The sequence below is a fragment of the Apis mellifera genome, linkage group LG13, assembly GCF_003254395.2.
Source record: "Apis mellifera strain DH4 linkage group LG13, Amel_HAv3.1, whole genome shotgun sequence".
In the NCBI taxonomy this organism is placed as follows: Eukaryota; Metazoa; Arthropoda; class Insecta; order Hymenoptera; family Apidae; genus Apis; species Apis mellifera.
This window is the reverse complement of record NC_037650.1, coordinates 983099-1003529: the sequence shown is the minus strand read 5'-3', so window position 1 is coordinate 1003529 and position 20431 is coordinate 983099. Positions and strand designations below refer to the sequence as shown.

Here is a 20431-nt window from a genome sequence, read left to right as displayed (position 1 = left end):
TCTTTTTTATATTTTCATAGTTATATATTTTTATAGTTTCTTTTTTATAGTAATAATGATATATAATGTACAATAATTGTTTTAAATTACAATCGATTGATTTTATTCACAGAAGTTTTTTCATAATAGACATCAAGTTCGAAGAAAATTATAGTTCTCCAGTTTTTTGTACTATTAATCTTTAGTATCGTTTTTATTTTCCTTTATTTTATTTTTTTTTATTATCTTGTTTTATTTTTTTCTTCTTTTTTTTTCTAGATGTTAAGAGAATGAAAATTTATTACAATGAATAGTATTTTCCAGTTACCTGAAGATATAACATGACAACTTTGTAATTTCAAAATAACTCTCTTATTATAGAAATATTTCATATTGTTATTTTGTTCGACAAAAGTGACAATGAGAATTGGAAGACATCAATAAAAAAGAATGCGTTTGGATTAAAATAACGGTATTTATAAGAAATTTCTATAATATAATGTAATAAAATATTATATTAATTTTTATATTATTATAGAAAATAATTTGTATATGTTGATACTCATATTATAAAAATAATTATTATTTTAAATTATTGTTCATAGAACGCAATTATTAACAAGCAATTTTACTATTTTTCTATATGATTTTTCACAAAATTGTTTGCAATTGTATTTTATATAAAATAATACAATTTAAAATGTTTACGAAATACTTTAATCTAATATAATTTTATCAGAAATATATGTTAGAAAAATATATATAAAATTATACAATATTACAGTTGAGAATGGGTCATAAAATCATTTTAAAATATGAGCTATAAACAAGTGATCAATATAAATTTATTATTATTGAAATGAATTTATAAACAAATATGTTTATACAGCATAATTCGTAAAACTTTGAAAACTGCTTAAATAAATAAGTCATGTTGTGAAATGATTTGATTAAAAGTAACAGCAAGAAAGAATATATATTCAATAAAAGAAATAGTAAAAAAATGTGTTATATAGATGTGATTGTGCTGATTCCTTTGTTCAACTATGTTGAACAAATGTCGGAAAGTAATTCAGAAGTAGTCAAAACAGAATCGATTTATATAGAATAAGACATCTCATGAAATATTTTTTAGATATTATATTTTAATATTTTTTCTGATAGATAGAATCAATTTCACAGAGAAATTGATACAAATAAAAAAATATATATATTTCTATTGATGTATCATTGATCTAATAGCCATAATGATCTCTTGTCTCCATTATTATTATATTTATATTATGTTTATATTTATTGTTTATATTTATTATTATATTTATTATATGGCTATTATTTAAATTCCTGTAGATCGTTGATATATTAAAATTAATTTAATACTATAAAGTAAATATGATACAATTAATTCGATATAAATATTTAAAGACAATGTTTATTTTCTTTCTAGATTAAGAAATGTGCGGAATAAATATTACAATTATTCTAGATTAATTACAACAATACCAAAATGATCAACAAATAATATAAATTAGTTGATAATTTGAGAAAATGTTAATAAAATATTTGATCGAGCAAATCTTAATGAGAAAAGCAAACAAGAAACAAATATTAACACAAAGTATAGATTAATAGCATGTTCATTTTTATGACATGTCAAATATGAAACCATTGATTTCTATTGAATCTATCTATTTCTATTAAATCTATTGTCTTTTTCAATAAATATTGTGTAAAACAGAAATTTATTTTTAATTATCGAATTGATTATATGCTGATTTATTTTGCGAAATATTAATTTAAGATGAAATCATGTAAAATTATTATATGAATTGAAGAAAAAAAATGAGAAAATAATATCTTTTCTTGTCGTTGTTCCTATTTTTGCATATCGAGATTTCAATATTATATCATTGATCGATTCAATAAAAATATTTAAGAAACTATATCCTAAATGAAATGAATTTATTTTCTATTAAAATTAAAGAAAAAAAAATAGTAATTATAATTATATCGATATGATCAATAACAGATATATAACAATATAAATTAATTAGCAATTGGAAAAAGTATTTATAGAATATTTGATCGAATATTGATCGAGTATTGAGGACAAATATCAAATAATGAAGAGCAATAATAATTGTATGAGTAATCAATACTAACTACGTCTATGAAAATATTGTATTGTGTCGATTCTATTGTATCGAGTGCATCAAAGTAAAATATGAAAATGACGTACTTAACATCTGAAATCCAGTAATTTTTATTAATTGGAATTAATACGATTACTTATTTAAATTATAAAAATTACCTTCGAAAATCCTATATAACATGGAGTGAACACACCCAAAATATTAATCATACATGCCGTTGAGCTTCGTATCATGATCAACAGTAAAATCTTTTGTACTTTTAATGGTACAAAATACCACATAGAAATATATCTAATGAATAATAAATGAATGTCCAATGAATAAATAATGATACATATCTATATTTTTTTTTATCATTAATACGATTAATTTTACGAGTAAAAGATTCAAACTTACAGTTCGATAAACAATTCTTGACTGTTGTCTATAAGTATTTGATTACAATTGTTATTCAAGAACGTAATTACCAATTGAGTAGTAAAAAATATAAAGGATATTAAAATTTCTAATTCATCCTTCTTAATTACAATTGCATTTAATAACTGAAAAATTAAAAAATTAAAAATATAAATAAAATTATATAATTATTTATTATAAATTCGAAACATTCCTTTTAGCATATATGTTTCACAATAAATTCAAGAAAATTCAAGAAAATTTTATGCAAAATTTATATTCATAATGTCTCATTTCAAGCAATTATTTTAAACTATGCGTTTTTGAAAAAAAAATATTTTATATAAATTTTCAAGAGATTGTCTTATGATATCAGATTTAAATAGATAAAAATATATATGAGATTTGAAGGTAATTTTTGTTTCTTTTTTTTTTAATGGAATTGAACATTTTTATGTAACCAAGATTGTAATTTATTGAATGAGTTATATTGATTCTTGAAAGTCACTCAAAATTAAACTTTATTTTGTATAAAGCTATTAAATTCATTTTCGAATTTTTAAATTTATTCGTTAATGTGATAAATACGAATAAATACGATTTATCAATTATTGTAAATATCTTATTAAAGTTACTATTTCACAATATTTAAGAAAAAAATTTTTTTTAAATATTAATATAAATGAAAAAATTTATCAACATATCTATTAAATTAATTGTGATATTTTTAGGAGAATGAAATTATCATTTAGATACAGAATAAATCATTACATCGATGTTCTTTTTTTGAATTTCTAGGCAATTAATTTTTGAATGATTTTGAATGATTCTTAATCTTCAAAGATTATAATTAGACAGTAAATTTTGAAATACATTTGTACAAAATAAAAATATACTTTATTTATTAAAAAAAAAGCTCAGTCTTCTCCTAGATAAATCCCATAGAAAGACATTTCTCTTGAAACACAATAAATAAGTTTCATATAATATATATTTTTTTAAATTTATAGAAATAGTAATATTTTTTTAAATAATATAGAAATTTGAGAGATAATTATGCGAGAACAGAGTAAAATAAAATATTGAAATTTCGATATCTGCAAATTCATTACCGTGTAAAAAAAAAAAAAGATACTCACTCGATGCAGGCTTATCGCCATTGAAATCACACTTAGAAGAGTAGATATCATAAACTGTTTTCCTGAATTATTTATCATGATATCGACAAGTCTTTTATTGCCATATGAAATTTGCAAATGAAATATTAACATAAGTATCAGTGAAATCAATCTACGATACAATCATATTTTTAATTTACCAACTCGATAGCTTGATTATGAATGTCCACTATGCGATAAAGCTCTGCGAGTTTCGAATCAATTTGCTTCGATGAGAGGTTAAACATAGTCAAATACTTAACAATCTTTTGTATTCGATGACTAAAAATATTTACAAAAAAATATTCCTTAAGAAAAAGTATAATTTAAATTTATTCCGATCAATGTCTAACAGAGTCAATATCTATCAATCAGAGCATTGCATATTAAAAAAAATTAATTGATAAAATATTGATATAACACATAATTTTTTTAAAATTTGATTAATAATTTGATTAAATTTTTTTATTTAAATTTTGGCGGATTTAATTTGGATAATATACATATAATAACAAAAATTTTGAAAAAAATTTTATCGGAAGAAAATAATAAAAGATATTTATTTCAAATTTTTTTAACAAATATTTTAAAAATTTTGTTATTATATATATTTATGTCAGTTATATACATAAAATCACAAATTCAAAATTAAAAATTCAAAAATCTTAAAAATTGAACAAGTAATAGTACATTTAATAGTATCAAAGCTTAGTAAGAAAGCTTGATTTTTAAGATGATTTTAAGAAACTGTCTTTTTTATGAAAATTTTCGTTTCGATTTCATTATAACGAATTATTAATGATTACAAACACGTAGACACTATTACATTGCAACAATAATGTTAAGTCGACAAATCATTAGTGCCACAGTGAAGTATTTGCTTCTTCAAAGCAGAAAAGGAACTTTTCTGCTTTGAAGAAAATAAATATTCTCAAAATAAAAAAATTTTTATACTGATAATTAATTGAACATTTAGTTCACAGTCTAGTATGATTTTTTTTCATATTTTTCAATTATTAATATAGTTATATAGTTTTAAAGAAGTCAATCTCCGAATTATGCAAAAATAAAATTATTATTTACAATTTTGTTATTCTTTTAATTTTTGATTGAATTAAATGTACTAGATATGTATTTGTACCAAATTTCATTTTGATATTATCGATTTTTAGAATTATATATTATTTAATATTTTTTATTTTCAATCTTAATTTTAAAAAGGAGTTTAACGGATTTCAGTGTTCTTTCTAGTTCTTTCTAGTGTTATTATAAAAGTCTTAGTTTTAAAATAAAAAGAAATTAGCTGCTATTAATTGCTTTTAAGATATTTATAATGATTTTTATTATTATTGATACGAATAGCATCATCTCAAAATTATAAGATCAGAATTTTTATGTAAAATTTTTTGGATTATTAAGTTTTTTTAAATAATAAATTTTTAAAATTCACTTTTTTATTACTTTCTAAATTTAGATAACACGAAATAATTTTAACTCAGTTTTATAAAATATATAAAATGTAATAGATAGTGCAAATAGATAATAGTTTAATTAATTAACATATACGATACTATTGTTGCAACGTGACAAATTTATATCTATAATTGGCTATTAATTGGCCATTTTTCGTTAATAATCCTTTAATAAAACCGAAATGAAAATTTGGATAAAAATAAGCTTGAAATCATCTCACTGTTTCCAATTTAATTTTGTCACAATGTTCTTTCAAAGATATATATTAATATTCTATAAAAAATAAAATATAATATTTCAAATAGCATTACGTTTATAAAGATTGCGATCACATTTTGTTAATTTTAATTTTATGAATGTATGAAAGTAAGTATCATGTGAGATGAATAACTTTACTCACCCTATAATTTTAAACATTATGCTTGTGTGATAACTATAAAGTCCAAGTATTGATTCGGTACATGTTGCAGATAATATTACTAATATCGCAAGAAGCATATAATTCAAGCATAGAATATCCATATATATAATACTTTTGTCAGAAAATATTGTAACATAATGAACGATGCGTGTACGAGATTCGTTCAAAGGCATTATGAAATCCAATGTTATAGGACATAATAATAATATACTGCACAATGCAATACCTACATAAGTCATCCCTAAAATTTAGAAAGATCATTCAATAATTAAAGTTGATGTTGAAGAACAATTTTTGTTGTAAAAAGAAAAAAAAAAGAAAAAAAAGAATTCTGAAATTTTTGTTATAAAAATATTAGAAAAATAAAGAGATACAAATATCATTTTATATGTATATATATAAAAAGATAATAAATAATATATAATAAAAATTTAAATATAACATAAATAATACAAATATACAAATATTTTCGAATATTAAAATGGTTACGACGACAATGATAATGTTATAAATTGATATGACCAAATTACACATTATACATTATACATTTATACAATTATACACTTACAGAAAAAAATGTCGATCATATAGCAAGAATCATCGATATATTTTCTTCGTATCTGTGCTTCGATTGAATCTTGTATCATAGCTTCTTCCATACACATGTGATGAAATAAAAGTTTTATCTATGTCAAAGATAACGTGTAGAAATATTTTTAATTATTTAATTTAATTATAAAAAGAATTTATTTAATTAATTTATTTATAAATTTAATTTTTTTTACTCACCGTAGGAAAAAATAGTATTAAACCGATATATCGAAACAAAACTATTATAAGTGGACATGTCGTAGAAAATATTAAAACACAGTTTTGTAACGTAATTGCAGAAGTTAGAAGTGACATAATCTATAAAATATATTTTATTTGTTAATTAGAATAAATTTAAATAATAAATTTTTTCGAAAAACGATATGATGTATGATGTGTTATAATTTTTAGTCTAAAATTTATTTTAAACTTATATAAATCCTATAAACAAAAATAAAAAGTCACAAATAAAAAAAAATGATATAGAAAATAAAGATATTGATTTTAAAATATTTCTTTTACACGTGTAGATTATCATGTATAAGTTGATAAAAAACAAAATAATAAAATAAACATTTTCCTTCAAAGTTTTCAAAAATTTCACAAAAAATATTTTCAAATTTTTTTTTCTACAATTAAATTGCATAACTTTCGATTAGATATAAATAAATTATGGAAAAAAAATTATTCTATATGTAAAAATATGAAAAATATAATAAATATATATTGCATAAAATTATACAAACCAAAATTTTCGTTACCTGAAATATTATATTGCCAAAAAAAAACATTAAGAACCATAATCGCTGAATCCACACATAAATCGAATTATTATACGGCCATAATCCTACGATTTTCATTAGAGTACGATATGTGTGATAATGCTTATCGAACACGTTCATTTTCTTGGTCAGATGTCGACTGTCGTACAAAACTCGAAAAATCATTCGATTACACCTCGGCTTGATACATTATTTATACACAATTATTTTTCTCTTTTGCATTTTCATGATATCGTTCCTCTACAATAGTAATACTATAATGCGCAATAATTGCACTAAATTGCAATCGATTTTATTTAAATCTTCTGCAAAGAGTTTTTTCACGATAGACATTGATTTTGAGAAAATTATAGTATTGATCGTTGTTGTCGTTTTTTCTTTTTTTATTTTCCTTCATTGTTTTATTAATTTTTTTCTCTTTTTTCCAGGTATTGAGAAAAAGAAGATTCCTTACGATGAATAGTATCTTTCGATTACTTGACAAGATAACTTCTCGATAACCTCAAGATAACTTTGTTACTCGTAAAAATATTTCGTATTTAAGAAAAGTGACAAAAAAAAATTGGAGAAATTAATAAAAAGGGATGAATTTGGCCTGGAACAGTGGTAATAAGAAAAAGATTTGCGTGATAGATTTGATGTGATATATTGATATATTAATTATTGTTTACATATAAATATGTTTAAAAACATAATTATTAATAATCAAACAATTTTATGATTTTTAATTTGATTTTTCATAAAATTTTATTAAGAATACATATGATTGAAGACATAATATAAAATAGTATAAAATTATATTGAAATTGAGGATGTCAAAAAATAAATATCATTAAACAAATTGAGAATATGAATTATAAATAATGGTCAGTATAATTTTATTATTATCAAGATAAATTTATAACAAAAAAAGAATTTAGAGCATAATTTGAAAAGATATATTTATAAAACTTTTAAAACTATTTAAATAAATAAGCATGAAACAAAAAAATGATAATAATATTATACAAAATAATTACATTGAGTTGGAAGAAATTTGAGTATTTATCGTTTTCTAATTAATTCTATTTAATTAGTATTTTTAATTAATTATTAATTATCTAGAAATGCAAAAAATACAGAGAAAATTATTTTTTTAATATTATAAACTTCAAATATAATTTATCAAACATATATTTAATATAGAAATTATTAATAGAAGCAAGATAAATTTTAAAACAATTTATTTCTGATCGTTAAATAGTTGAGAAAAAATTTTTTCTCAACTTTTTAAATTCTTAAAAAATTCTTCAATGAACTACTACAAAGAAAATTTTTTATTTTTGAATTCAAAGAATTTAGAATCATTCATGAACAATAACAGCATTTTAGCATTATAGTTAAAAAATACATACATATATATATATATATAAATATACCTTTGTTCTCAAAATCAACATTATTTCAATCTAACATTTTGCACTTATTATTCTTTTGCAAGTTGCTCATTTTATCGATCATTATGTATATTCATTTTATCGATCTTATGGCATATTTACATCGATATTTATATCATATAATACCTTCAAAATCCTTTTTTCTTCTTAAATCTCGATTATTTGTACTATTGTTTTCAGATATATCAAAATGTAATTATAAATATTCCACAAGTATCTTGATTTACATACATATTGATGAGAGCTTAATACTTAAATTGAATTGTTAAATGAATAACTAATTACTTTAGAATTGTAGCGTAACATACGATATATACATTATGTAATTCTTTATTTAACAAAAATTTATGAATAAGTTATAATAAATTCAAAAATATTGGCATTATATTTTATTCAAATCCATAAAATACATAAATTTTTGTACAAATTTTATTTAAATCCATATGTGAATGGTTATATGATGATCAATCTGTATATTTGCCAATTTATATACTATATTAGAAAAAGTGTTTCTTAAAATATTATTATAAAAATAATTTTCAGAGAAATTGATAAATAAAAATATGCAACAAAAGAAATAAAAATATAATATTAATGGATATAAACTATAGATATTGAATTTTGACTATTATTTCTTTTGCAATAATTTCATATTGGAATAAGAAATCATTGAATTGTAAATGAAGTGAAAACAAAATTGATATATCGATCTTATGAAATAATTAACATTAACATTATACTTATGTATAATGTTATGTTATGAATAATTAACATTATTACTTTTGAATAGAGTACAGCATTATGAAGCAAGACCATGTCAATTTGCATTGCTATAAAACATTATCCTCTTGTTATTTAAATAATTATAATTTTTATTAAAAATAGACTTCTTACCGTAAGTAACATTTCGTACGTAGGCACGAATATTCCACAAATTGACAATAACACCGGTTTTTTTCTTCCTTGTATGATAAAAAGTAATAATTTTTGTATGGATAACGGTAAATCATACCAATTCCCATTGTACCTAGAAGAAAATGAGATTAATGTTAAAATATATAAATGAAATAATATAAAAATATGTTTTTAATACAATTTTTTTACTGTAGAAAAATTTTAGTAAGAAATAATTTTTTGCTCAAAACGTTATCTTATTCTGATGAGATATGAATAATTAAATCTGATGACGAATAGAATATATTTTTAAACTTTCGAAATTCTAAATAATGGAGTAATTTCGCGAAAAATTGACTGAGATCCCGAAATTTAAAATAGAGTAAATCAATAAAGATTGATCACACAATAGATTGATGGTTTTATTGATTTTCCAACAGATTTAAGATTTCGAAGGAATTAAAACTATCAGTGTCGAATTTTTGTTATTTGTGCCGATTTCTGAAAGGATGCTACATACCTGGACTAGTAATATCTAATGTGATAATTTGAAAATATCAATAAATTTAAAATTGTATACTTATTGTTAATTTTGTATATTATCGATATGTATAAGTTGAATACAAGATTAACATATTTTTATATGAAGCATGATAAGCAACGACACGGAGGATGTTAATTTGGAAAATAAAGTATTATTTTACGTACTTACGGAGTATCAAAAAACTTGAACGTTTCGTCGACAACACATTGGGACACGTAGTAGAGGAGAAAAATGAAACACGAAAACATTATAATTACGTAAAATTTTATAACATAAATGTAATTAAAGTGAAAGTGTCGATTGAAAACCTAAAAGCAATGTATTAGTATCAGTATTTGGTTACTTAAACTTTAATGATATTAATTTTATTTACATTAAAGATTAAAGCTGCAAAAGTAAATATGGATAATGCAAAGCTTACTAGATAATTGTATAATAATTTATCGTTCACGTATTTAATCCACCTATGAATTCAATTAATAGAAATTCAATTAATAGAAATTCATTAAAATAACATACATATAACATCATATGTTAAAACTCAGTCAAGATCTTATATAAAAAAATAATAAAAATTGATATCTTTTATTAAATTAAATGTTAAATGTTAAATGCTAATACATTAATAAATATTTATAATTTTTTTTCCAAGACATAATATTTTTCTATATATAGAAAAATGTATAATAAATATTATATATTTGTATAATATTTTATATATTGCAAAATGAAGAAGATATTAACTTTATTATGAAATTATATGTTTTCATTGATTCCCTTATTTTTTCATGAATAATATTATGTTCTCCAGAGATGGCTTCTTTTAATTGATATCTAAAAAGTAACAAAATTCAACTATATTTAAATTTCTTGTATGATAAATTTGACAAATAAATTTACTTACCTAGCAATTTTATATAATCCACATATATGCACAACAGTATTTATAAAAAGAATATCACGGTTTAAAAAAACTGAGAAAATAAAAACGTAATAGCAGTTTAAAAGAATAATACCGAAATAATTATTTTTATACAATTCGAGGAAATGACATGTAGTGAATAGAATAAAAGTTGATTGAGACTTGTTAAGAGATATCGCGATATGAGTAACGTGAACTTCAAAATATATTATTAGGAAAATAAGAAGAAAAATTATAGAAACGGCAACTGAAATATTTAAAAATTCAAATATTACGTTCATAATGACTTAAGTTGAATTCTCTTCTTACCAAAATAAATAAATGTAATACGTTTTCCAATCAGAATGTTTGATTTAAGTATTCTAAACTCTTCTTTCTCCCGTAATTCATTCCAATTAAATTTTACTTTCTTTAACCAATCCTTGAACTTTACGATATAAGAATTATTAAAAAAAAAAAAAAAAAACGGAAAGAAAGAAAAAAAGAAAAAAAATATTTAGAGGATAACTCCAAGATATTCAAGACTTACGTCTACACATTGGACAAGCAAAAGAGTATATGATAGGAAACTTATAATTGTCACAATTAATTGTTGCAAATCATGTATTAATATTTCATGCTGAATACAAATATTCGTATAAGTGGGAGCGAACTCTAATTAAAAAAAATTAATAATATAGGCACAAAAATGATAAAATGAAATATAATAAATATATTTTAATAAGAAATCGAAAAATCGCTTCATACTATTATATATATAGCGATCGAGAATATTAAATATATGATAGCAATATGAAGTATCTTTAATCGAGTGTATCTATACGAGGATAAACCAAATATACTATAGCTAATTCTTATAATTTTATAATACTCGTCACCATTGAAATCCATTCTTTTCGATGGTCGTAATACTTATGATTGTACTTTCATGATTTTTCAACTCTCTCACGAACTCTTGCATTTCTCTGGAAAAAGATAAATATAGAGAGAGAATAAAAAAAAAACATTAATAATTGATGTGCGTTATAACTCGTACATGCAAGAAGAAATACGCGATCGATACGCATGAATTATTACGATTTTCCAAAAGGAAATATTTATTTGATTATTTGAATAGCAATTTTCCTTCTGCAATTTTCTTGCAGATCTATATAGGATTTTAAGGAAAAATATATTCTCATGCATGTATAGAGCTATCAATCAAATTCAGTTATTTTTTATTTTTTTTTTTCCTTCAATTTTGTAATAACGCACGTGCAAGTTTGGAGAAATCAGTCAGTATTTGATAGTTGCTTGAAAAGAAAAGATATATTTTTTCTTATTAGAAATTGTTATTCTGTTATACTTCTTCTTTCCATTTTTTCTCGAGTATGATAAAACATTGTAAATATTCTTTTCGAAACATCAGGATCCAAACTTAAAATTAGGCTGTGAATGTTTATGTGAAATCATATTTTTATAAATGTAATTAAAAAAAAAATAGATCTTATATAAAAATTTTCTTCATTCATTGAAATATACATTATAAATGAGTGTTATATTCCCGATATTTTGTGTCTTTTTGTATTTTATGAATTTGATAACTTTTTGTATAATTAAATTTTGCGTATAAATTCGAATTTATTTAAAAACAGAATATATGTAATATTTAATATTGAAATTTATATCAATCATGGAATTTTTATGAATATTTTTATAAATGAAACATTATATAAATATCATGTTCAGTAGTAAAATTTTTTGAATCAGTCATATGAATTATGCTGAGGTATGTAATTTATATTTATATTTAATAATATTACTAATATTATTGATTTTTAATAATTATTTTATTATATATCCTTTATATAATCCTTTTATTTTATACTGTGTATTTAAAATGTGTATTTTATAAAATTTGTTTAATAAATTATGTTTTGTTACTTATATCATTAATATACATAGCAATTTATAATTTACGATTTAATTTGCACTGCGATTGGTGGAAAAAATATATATTAATCTTGTTATATTTACATCTTTATTCTTTATATTTTTATCTTTATTGTCAATTTCTTTAATTGCAAAAAACTTTGATTGAGATTGTTATCCTCTTAAGATTGCAGATATTTTCCTTTAATTACCAACATTCAATCTAATTTAATTCTATAATTCTTCAAATGTTTTTAAATACGCAGAACAATCAATCGATCAGTATGCAATTTTTAAAATATTTAATCCCATTTTTTAGATAAGTCGTTGAATAACCTGTAAGAAATCATAAAAATCGTACGTATTTTTTTTCATAGCTTTAAAATAATTTTGCTTTTATTCTTCTTATTATTAGTTCGAATACTAGAAAAGACTAATGGTTATTTCTAATCTTACGAAAATTTATTTTACAAAAATTTGAATTTAAATAATCATCGTATTTCATTCATTCATTCTTATAATTGTATTTTTTTTTCAGAGGGAAGAATACAATTTTTATAAACCAGTGATATTCATCCATTCAGTGATATAGTCACAGATTAATTATGAGGAATTACTGAAACATAAACTATGAGCAAAGAAACTAACGAAATGGAGATTTTTAAATTTTCCAAGATCCAAGACATTGTGCATTATCTATTAAGAATGCTGAGAAAAATTACAGAAATTAATGGAATGGATGCTAATTGATCTAAAACTATTGTCTATTTGCCAATGTTTTTTGCTTAAAATTAGCGAAATGAATGCTTAAAACTTTTTATATTATATTAAAAATCTACTGGAGTATATGCTATCAACGAGTATATTATTACATTATGTAAGCAAAGCTATATAACTAGAGGAATAAACGATCTAAGAATTTAATATCTATGGAAAAATCTGCTTAACACTATTATTTTTCATACAAAATTATTTTTTTTGTCCATTATAGAATGATGGACAATTATGTTAAACTGCATTTTTCTAAAATTGCTTTACTATCAATCATACAGGCAATGACAGGATAGAGTGATAAGATAATATAGTTGTATAAAAAGGTAGAGTTATATAATTCGTATATGAAAATGATAGAAGAAATTCATAAATCATATTAATTGCATAAATTATTTGTATTTTATTGATATTAATAATATAATTAAATAAATTATATATTTTGAGCTCGATGATGTGTTTAATTTGATGTGAAATATGCGTTCGATATACAAAGTTTTATCGAATGTATGCTCATGAACAAATAGATACTTAAAAAAATCTGAAAGAATAATCTGAAAAAAAGGTTTGGGATTTTGAATCTATTATTTAAAGTTTCTTTCAAATTATTTTTCAAATATTTGACTTTGAGTCTATTCCTATATTTTTTAAGTTTTTTTCTCCTATTCTCTATCGTTTTCATAGTCGAAAGTATTAATCTATAATATAATTCCTGATCTGTGACTTCTGGAATATTTTTTTTGAATGATTTTTAATTGAGTATTTATTTATTTTGTAATATAATGTAATATAATAAAAAATAATAAAAAAAAATGATAAAAGGTAATATTCCGTTGATAATTATTCCGATGTTGAAATCATATTAATTATTTGAATTTTCCTCAGTAATGAAAATTCGAAAAAAGGAAATAATAAGTAAGTAAATTTTTTTAAATTTTCTTTGCTACTCATCAATAATAAATTTATTAAAAACAATTTTAAAATTAAAATGAATCAGTATAAATAATGAAGAATTGAAAATTTATTGGATAATATAAACTTTTTTTTCATTGTCGATTTTCTGAATTGTCAAGATTTGACAATTGTGAAATTGAAAATATATTGTAAAGTATCGTATTTTCTTTGTGTGATGAAATGATTTTGTTTTTCTTTTTATACTTTTTTTTTTTTTTAAATAAAAATTTAAGAAAAAAATATAAAAGTAATAATATATATAATATAGTAATATATGTAATATATTCACAATTGTAATATATATATATTATTATACAATTATACAATTATATATATATATATATAAATATATTCATAAACATGATTATAATATTATAATAATTAATTCATCTTTTCTTTACATATATAATTATACAATAAGATTATTTTAATTTTAATGAGATTGAATTTTTTCAAAAATTACGAAAGACTTAATTGCAACGTATAAAAGTTGTTATTAAATAAAATTTTATAATATCTACATATAAAATATATATTTCTATGAAGAATAATTTTATAAAACGTAACACGAGTATTATTATTTGAATGAAAGTTTTTTTAAATATTTTTAAAAATCAGATAGATGCTCCAAGAGATGCTCCCTTTTTACAATCAATATCTGCAAACATGTTATAAATGGAGTTTCTGAAGATTGATTTATGAATGTCTTTTTAATCGGTTTCTTATCCAAAAAATGATTTTGAGATCTCGTTTTATCAAGAATGCTTGACATGGAAGGAAAGGATATCAAACATATACCTTGATTAATTTCCCAAAAAAGACAAAAATCAATCCAATCAGGAATACACGACGAGAACGAATTGAACAAGCAACAGTGACGAACAAATTATTCTCAAGCAAATCCTCACTTATCAGCAGCGTTTATTTCGCATTAACAGGTCATTATTTCAATATATAATCAGAACAATGCCATTCATCTTGCAAGATCTATATTTTTGATTATGTTGATTATATATGACTGACGAAAAATGTCTTCCAAATGAATTCTATAAATCATCATACAACTCCAAACGCGGATAGTCAATCGTCTTGAAGAGAATCTTGAGGAGAATAATAGACGAAGCCTTATAGTAAGAATAAGAAGCTCATAGGCATAGAAAATCTATCCAACTCTCATCATATTTCTATTATCCATACACAAAACAGGGAATAATAACGAATAAATTTAATTTTCTTATAAGTATTCGTCCTACGAAATTGTCAAGGAGTTTGAATTGCAATTTCGCAAGAAGAAGATCGAAAATTCGTGTTATCTCTAAAGGAATGATTCGTTTTGTAATTTTGATCAGCCTTCATCTATCATAAAATCCATCGTAATTAACAAGATAGATCTTTCCTTTATATGCCCTGCATATATATTATTTGAAAGATGCCAATTATAAGATTATAAGAACTTTGAGTTTTTCTGTGTTTTAATTTTCTTTCTCTCAGCAGATATTAAGAAAATGTTCTGATTCCTCTAACTGATTTCAAGGACTGGATATTGTTAGTAAAATCTATCTATATTATTTATTAATAAACGTTCGCTAAATTGTCGATGGAGATAGATAATATTTTTCATCTGAAAAAAACGAACAATCTTTCCCTTGAATGCAAATTTTAGGTAACTCAATCTTTATCTTGTTTTTCATTCATCGTTGACTCACTGTCGCGGAAGAAGATCCATTCTTCAAACTTGTTATGAAAACTCGGCAGTGGAATTAGAGATAAACAGAGCAGAAGCTGATGCCACGAATATTGCTGAGAATTCGTTTGTGAATCTCGTTGACGAATTTGATATCGACGACGTTCATTGTAAGCAGAATCTTACATATAATTTCGAAGTACATGGTTTTCACGAAACATGTTGATGTTTGTGCTTTCTCATTAATAGTGCTCTGAGTGATTCTATACGAATTTATCAATTAATATCATAATTCAATTCCTGAATAGAATTCCTAGAAAAGGGAATCAGTTGAAGTGATTTTTCTATATGCGCATAGCAGAAATTTTTAAATTTTGTTAAACTGGCCTTAAATCTTGTTAATTAATTTTCGAAACTTATCGTTCATGTTTAATGAATAAAAATAAATATTCGACTCATCAGAAGCAGCCAGGATGAGTGGATATTGTTTAATTAATTCTTTAGGAACAATCGTTGTTTTAGTTGATTAGCAATAAAGAGATCTATTCGCTTAATGTTTTTCGGGAAAAAGTTTTTTCATTTCTCAAGGTATGTATAATTATATCATTTAAATCACACCAAATACCTATTTTCTGAAACAGTTGCTAAAAATTTAATATTCCTAGATCATGATAATGTTAACAATGGATGGAAGATTGATAGATATTTGTGCGCAGAATAATCTTAAAATTCGATTGAATTTGTAATTTGTAAGATATATTTTTTCACAATAATGGGTTATATTATAATTGCGCAATACAAGATACGAATGAAATATTTACCTCTCAAAAGCGGAAAAAAGTTGCTTTTCATAAATACTCTCAAAATGAAAAAATTTTTATACAGATAATTAATTGAATATTTGATCTCTATAGTATGATTTTTTTCATATTTTTTGATTATTAACATAGTTATATGGCTACACTTTAAAACACTTAATCTCCAAATTGTTGAAAATATAATTATTATTTACAATCTTGTTATTTTTTTAATCTCATTAATTTTTGATCGAAGTAAGTGTACTAAGATACATATTTGTACCAAATTTCATTTTGATATTATTCATATTTTTGGAATTATACATTATTTAATATTTTTTATTTTCAATCTTGATTTTAATAAAGAGTTTAACAGAATTCAGTGTTCTTTCTTGTATCATTATAAGAGTGAAGCCTTAGCTTTAAAATAAAAAAAAATTAGATGTTACTAGCTGCTACTGAGATAATTACAGTAATTTTTTTATTATTATCAATATGAATTGCACGTTATGTAAATAATATATTAATAATAATAATAATATAATATGTAAGAATATATTTAATAAAATGACGCCTAATTCACAAATATATAAGATATGATCTTACATTTGCATAATTGCTATTCGATATCAATCATATCGAAATACATTTTTTTAAAACATGTTCAGAAAATGAATATATTGAGAAAAAAGAGACAGAAAGCATCGTTTTATTTTAATATAAATCATTATTTTAATATTATAAACGCATCAGTTAAAAAGCTCGAGGAATCTCGAATCATCTTTAATTTTTTGAAGTTTCAATTTTAACTCGTTCCAATTCGAAGTTTACATTGACAAAATGAATTTTAATAATAGATTTTGCAAGTTTGATTCAAAGATTTAATCGATAAAGATAAAATTATCAATTAAGAAACTCGAGAAACAACTTGAGAGCGATTAGGTTTTACGAATGATAGGACAAATAGTGAATGGTTTTATATTGCAAATGATAGATAGGATTTTTGTAATTTATTAGTTTAGAAATTAACACTTGGAAAATTGAAAAGTTTTTTAATTATAATAATAAACCAACATCATGTCATTATAAGATCATTGCCCAAAGAATTGTGGATCCTGATAATTTCAAACGCTCAAGAGGGGAAAACTTGTCGCTAGGCAACAGTCTACCGATAATTGATCCCATACATTCCCTTTCCAGACAACATCTCGCACGTAAGCGCATTGGAGGGAAGTGACTTCGGATTGGTTATTTCTCGAGGGTGACTCCACCCTCTCGAACCCCACTCTTGATTCTTAGAAAGAGAATTGAAAGGGAAGAGATAGTTTAGTTCTGATAATTTTGACTTAATGGAACGTAGTCGTTAGAACGTATAAATAATTGAAATTAATAGATTCTCGTGAAATCATCTTTAAATATCTTAGAAATATTTAGTATAGAAAAATATTTACATATTATAATGGTTAAATACAATTAGAATCTCACTAATTTATAAAATTTTATAAAAATCGAATTAGTAATATATGTACAATAAATCAAGTTTAGTGAAGTTTTCCAAGTTAAAATGGTTCGTCGACTTATTTATTAGAAAAATCTTACTTGCTACACCACGTACTAAATCAACTTGGATGGATTTATGGGATTGATCACGAAGATACTAACAATGAATTTTAATGTACAATTATTCGATAAGAAAGATATAATTACAAAGGATTAATCATGATTTCAAATAATTTTAATGAAAGTTTTATTTCAATTTTTCTCTCAAAAGATCTAGTTATAGTTACAATTAATTAGAAATTTAATAGTCCTTCAACTATCTTTCATTTTAAACAACTTATATCTATAAAATTGCAAAATAATCAAAGCATTAATACATTTTGTTGCAATTTACTAACGATAAATTTTTCTTATATGTGCTATTTTCTTAAGTATTTATCAATAATAAATTTATTAAATATAATAAATTTATTAAAAATATATTAAAAAAAATTTTAAATACAGAATGAGCCAGTATGCAGATAAATAATGAGGAAATTCAAAATTTGTATGAAATCAATAACATATAAATACAAACTTTTTTTTAGTTTCATTGATTTTTTGACAGTTGAGACGATAACTGAAAATATGAAGTATAACATAATTATATTTTTCTCATGTTTTGAAATGATTATATTTTCTTTTAGAATAAAAGTTTGATTAAGAGAAAAAAATATTAAACATATACATATAATTGTAATATATAATATATAAATATATTCACAAATATGCCTAATTAATAATAATTAATTCATCTTTTGTCTGTGTATATAATTATATTGCTTTAATTATGAGATTGAATTTTTTTACGCATGAATTTAATTATAATATATAAAAGTTGTTACCATAAATTGAATTTTATAATATTTGCACTCAATATCTATAGAAAGTGTTTTATAAAATATTTATATTTTATATTGGTCGGATTTTATATTGATTATTTATATTAAAATAAAATTATTAAAATAATAAAATATCAGATAAATATCGGTGTATGATCGAATTTGAGATTTAAGAAATTTTAAGCATCATTTAATTAAATTTGAATAGAAATAGAATTGCAATAATGTTTTGCAATAATTCAATTAATTCAAAATATAAAAAAATTAAAAAGATTAAAATTCTTTGAAAACGAGCATTATCAATATAAGGAACATATTGATTTCCTAAAAGAGAATAAATGTATCATTAAAAGAGCAAAAGAGAATGAAAATCAATATTTCTTTGTGATAAAGCGGATATGCAGAGGTCTTGACTTTTGTCGCATAATAATTCTATATAATTTCATTGATCATTTTTCATTGAATCGAAAAAAAGTGATCGATAATCTTACAAGTTTTTACAACAATTTTATTATATTCTTAAGATTTCTGCACTAAACATTAATACTGATATTAAATTCAAATATATTTATTAATAAATGAATATATAATATTTAATTAATCCTAACTTTTTTATTAATGATTAAAAAGTATTGAGAATTAATAACACTTCAATATATATATAAAATATTTATAAATTTTAATATTTTAATTTAATAATTAATAATTTAATAATTCATCGAATTATTTAACAGAATATATTATTTTATTAAGTGTTATTTATATTTTCTTTTTTTTTACATATAATGTGATAGTAAAGCTTTGATATATTATATATTTGTATCGAGTATTAATTTATCTTAGATGCTGACAGGAGAATAAAATACAAAAAATTGAGATTATATATAGTTTATAGATAGGAGAAAAAATAATCTGAATAAATAGAAACTTGAATAATCAAAGGCCAGAAAAAAATAAGATATAATTGTATATTATGCATTTTGAATATCTACCAAGTCCACCAGGTCTGTGAATTTGAGTCAATTTGCTTCGATGAGAAATTGACTATGGTCAAATATATAATAATCTTTTGTATTAGATAACTAAAAATATGACATATTTATAAATAAAGATTGCTTAAGAAAAAATTGTATATTCATCATTTAGATTTCTTTCAATTTAAGGTTTATAAAATGTTAATATAGT

The 20431-nt window shown here is 21.9% G+C and overlaps 2 protein-coding genes across 2 annotated transcripts; both read right to left on the bottom strand.

Moving 5' to 3' along the window:
- Positions 1–2142: 2142 nt before the first annotated feature.
- LOC102653814 lies at positions 2143–7289 on the bottom strand. Its single transcript, XM_016917288.2, has 9 exons — positions 6932–7289; positions 6369–6488; positions 6148–6265; positions 5559–5820; positions 3851–3967; positions 3668–3758; positions 2529–2674; positions 2291–2423; positions 2143–2225 (listed from the first exon to the last, which is right to left on the bottom strand). Exons 1-9 carry the CDS (start codon positions 7115–7117, stop codon positions 2175–2177), a joined length of 1224 nt encoding a protein of 407 aa, XP_016772777.2. The 5' UTR covers positions 7118–7289; the 3' UTR covers positions 2143–2174.
- Positions 7290–9023: 1734 nt separating this feature from the next.
- LOC107965763 (odorant receptor 30a-like) lies at positions 9024–10277 on the bottom strand. The gene is made up of 3 exons (XM_026444637.1): positions 9995–10277; positions 9283–9415; positions 9024–9218 (listed from the first exon to the last, which is right to left on the bottom strand). Exons 1-3 carry the CDS (start codon positions 10072–10074, stop codon positions 9165–9167), a joined length of 267 nt encoding a protein of 88 aa, XP_026300422.1. The 5' UTR covers positions 10075–10277; the 3' UTR covers positions 9024–9164.
- Positions 10278–20431: the final 10154 nt, after the last annotated feature.

Excerpts from the sequence above, each read along its gene's own strand:
- LOC102653814 (XM_016917288.2), bottom strand. The coding sequence starts at position 7,117 with ATGATTTTTCGAGTTTTGTACGACAGTCGACATCTGACCAAGAAAATG. Across the intron at positions 2,424-2,528 it reads CAAGAATTGTTTATCGAACT|ATATATTTCTATGTGGTATT; the intron begins GTAAGTTTGAAT and ends ATTATTCATTAG. Across the intron at positions 2,226-2,290 it reads GTTATATAGGATTTTCGAAG|ATGTTAAGTACGTCATTTTC; the intron begins GTAATTTTTATA and ends ACTGGATTTCAG.
- LOC107965763 (XM_026444637.1), bottom strand. The coding sequence starts at position 10,074 with ATGTTTTCGTGTTTCATTTTTCTCCTCTACTACGTGTCCCAATGTGTT. Across the intron at positions 9,416-9,994 it reads TTCAAGTTTTTTGATACTCC|GTACAATGGGAATTGGTATG; the intron begins GTAAGTACGTAA and ends ATTTTCTTCTAG. Across the intron at positions 9,219-9,282 it reads CGTACGAAATGTTACTTACG|CAATGCAAATTGACATGGTC; the intron begins GTAAGAAGTCTA and ends AATGTTTTATAG.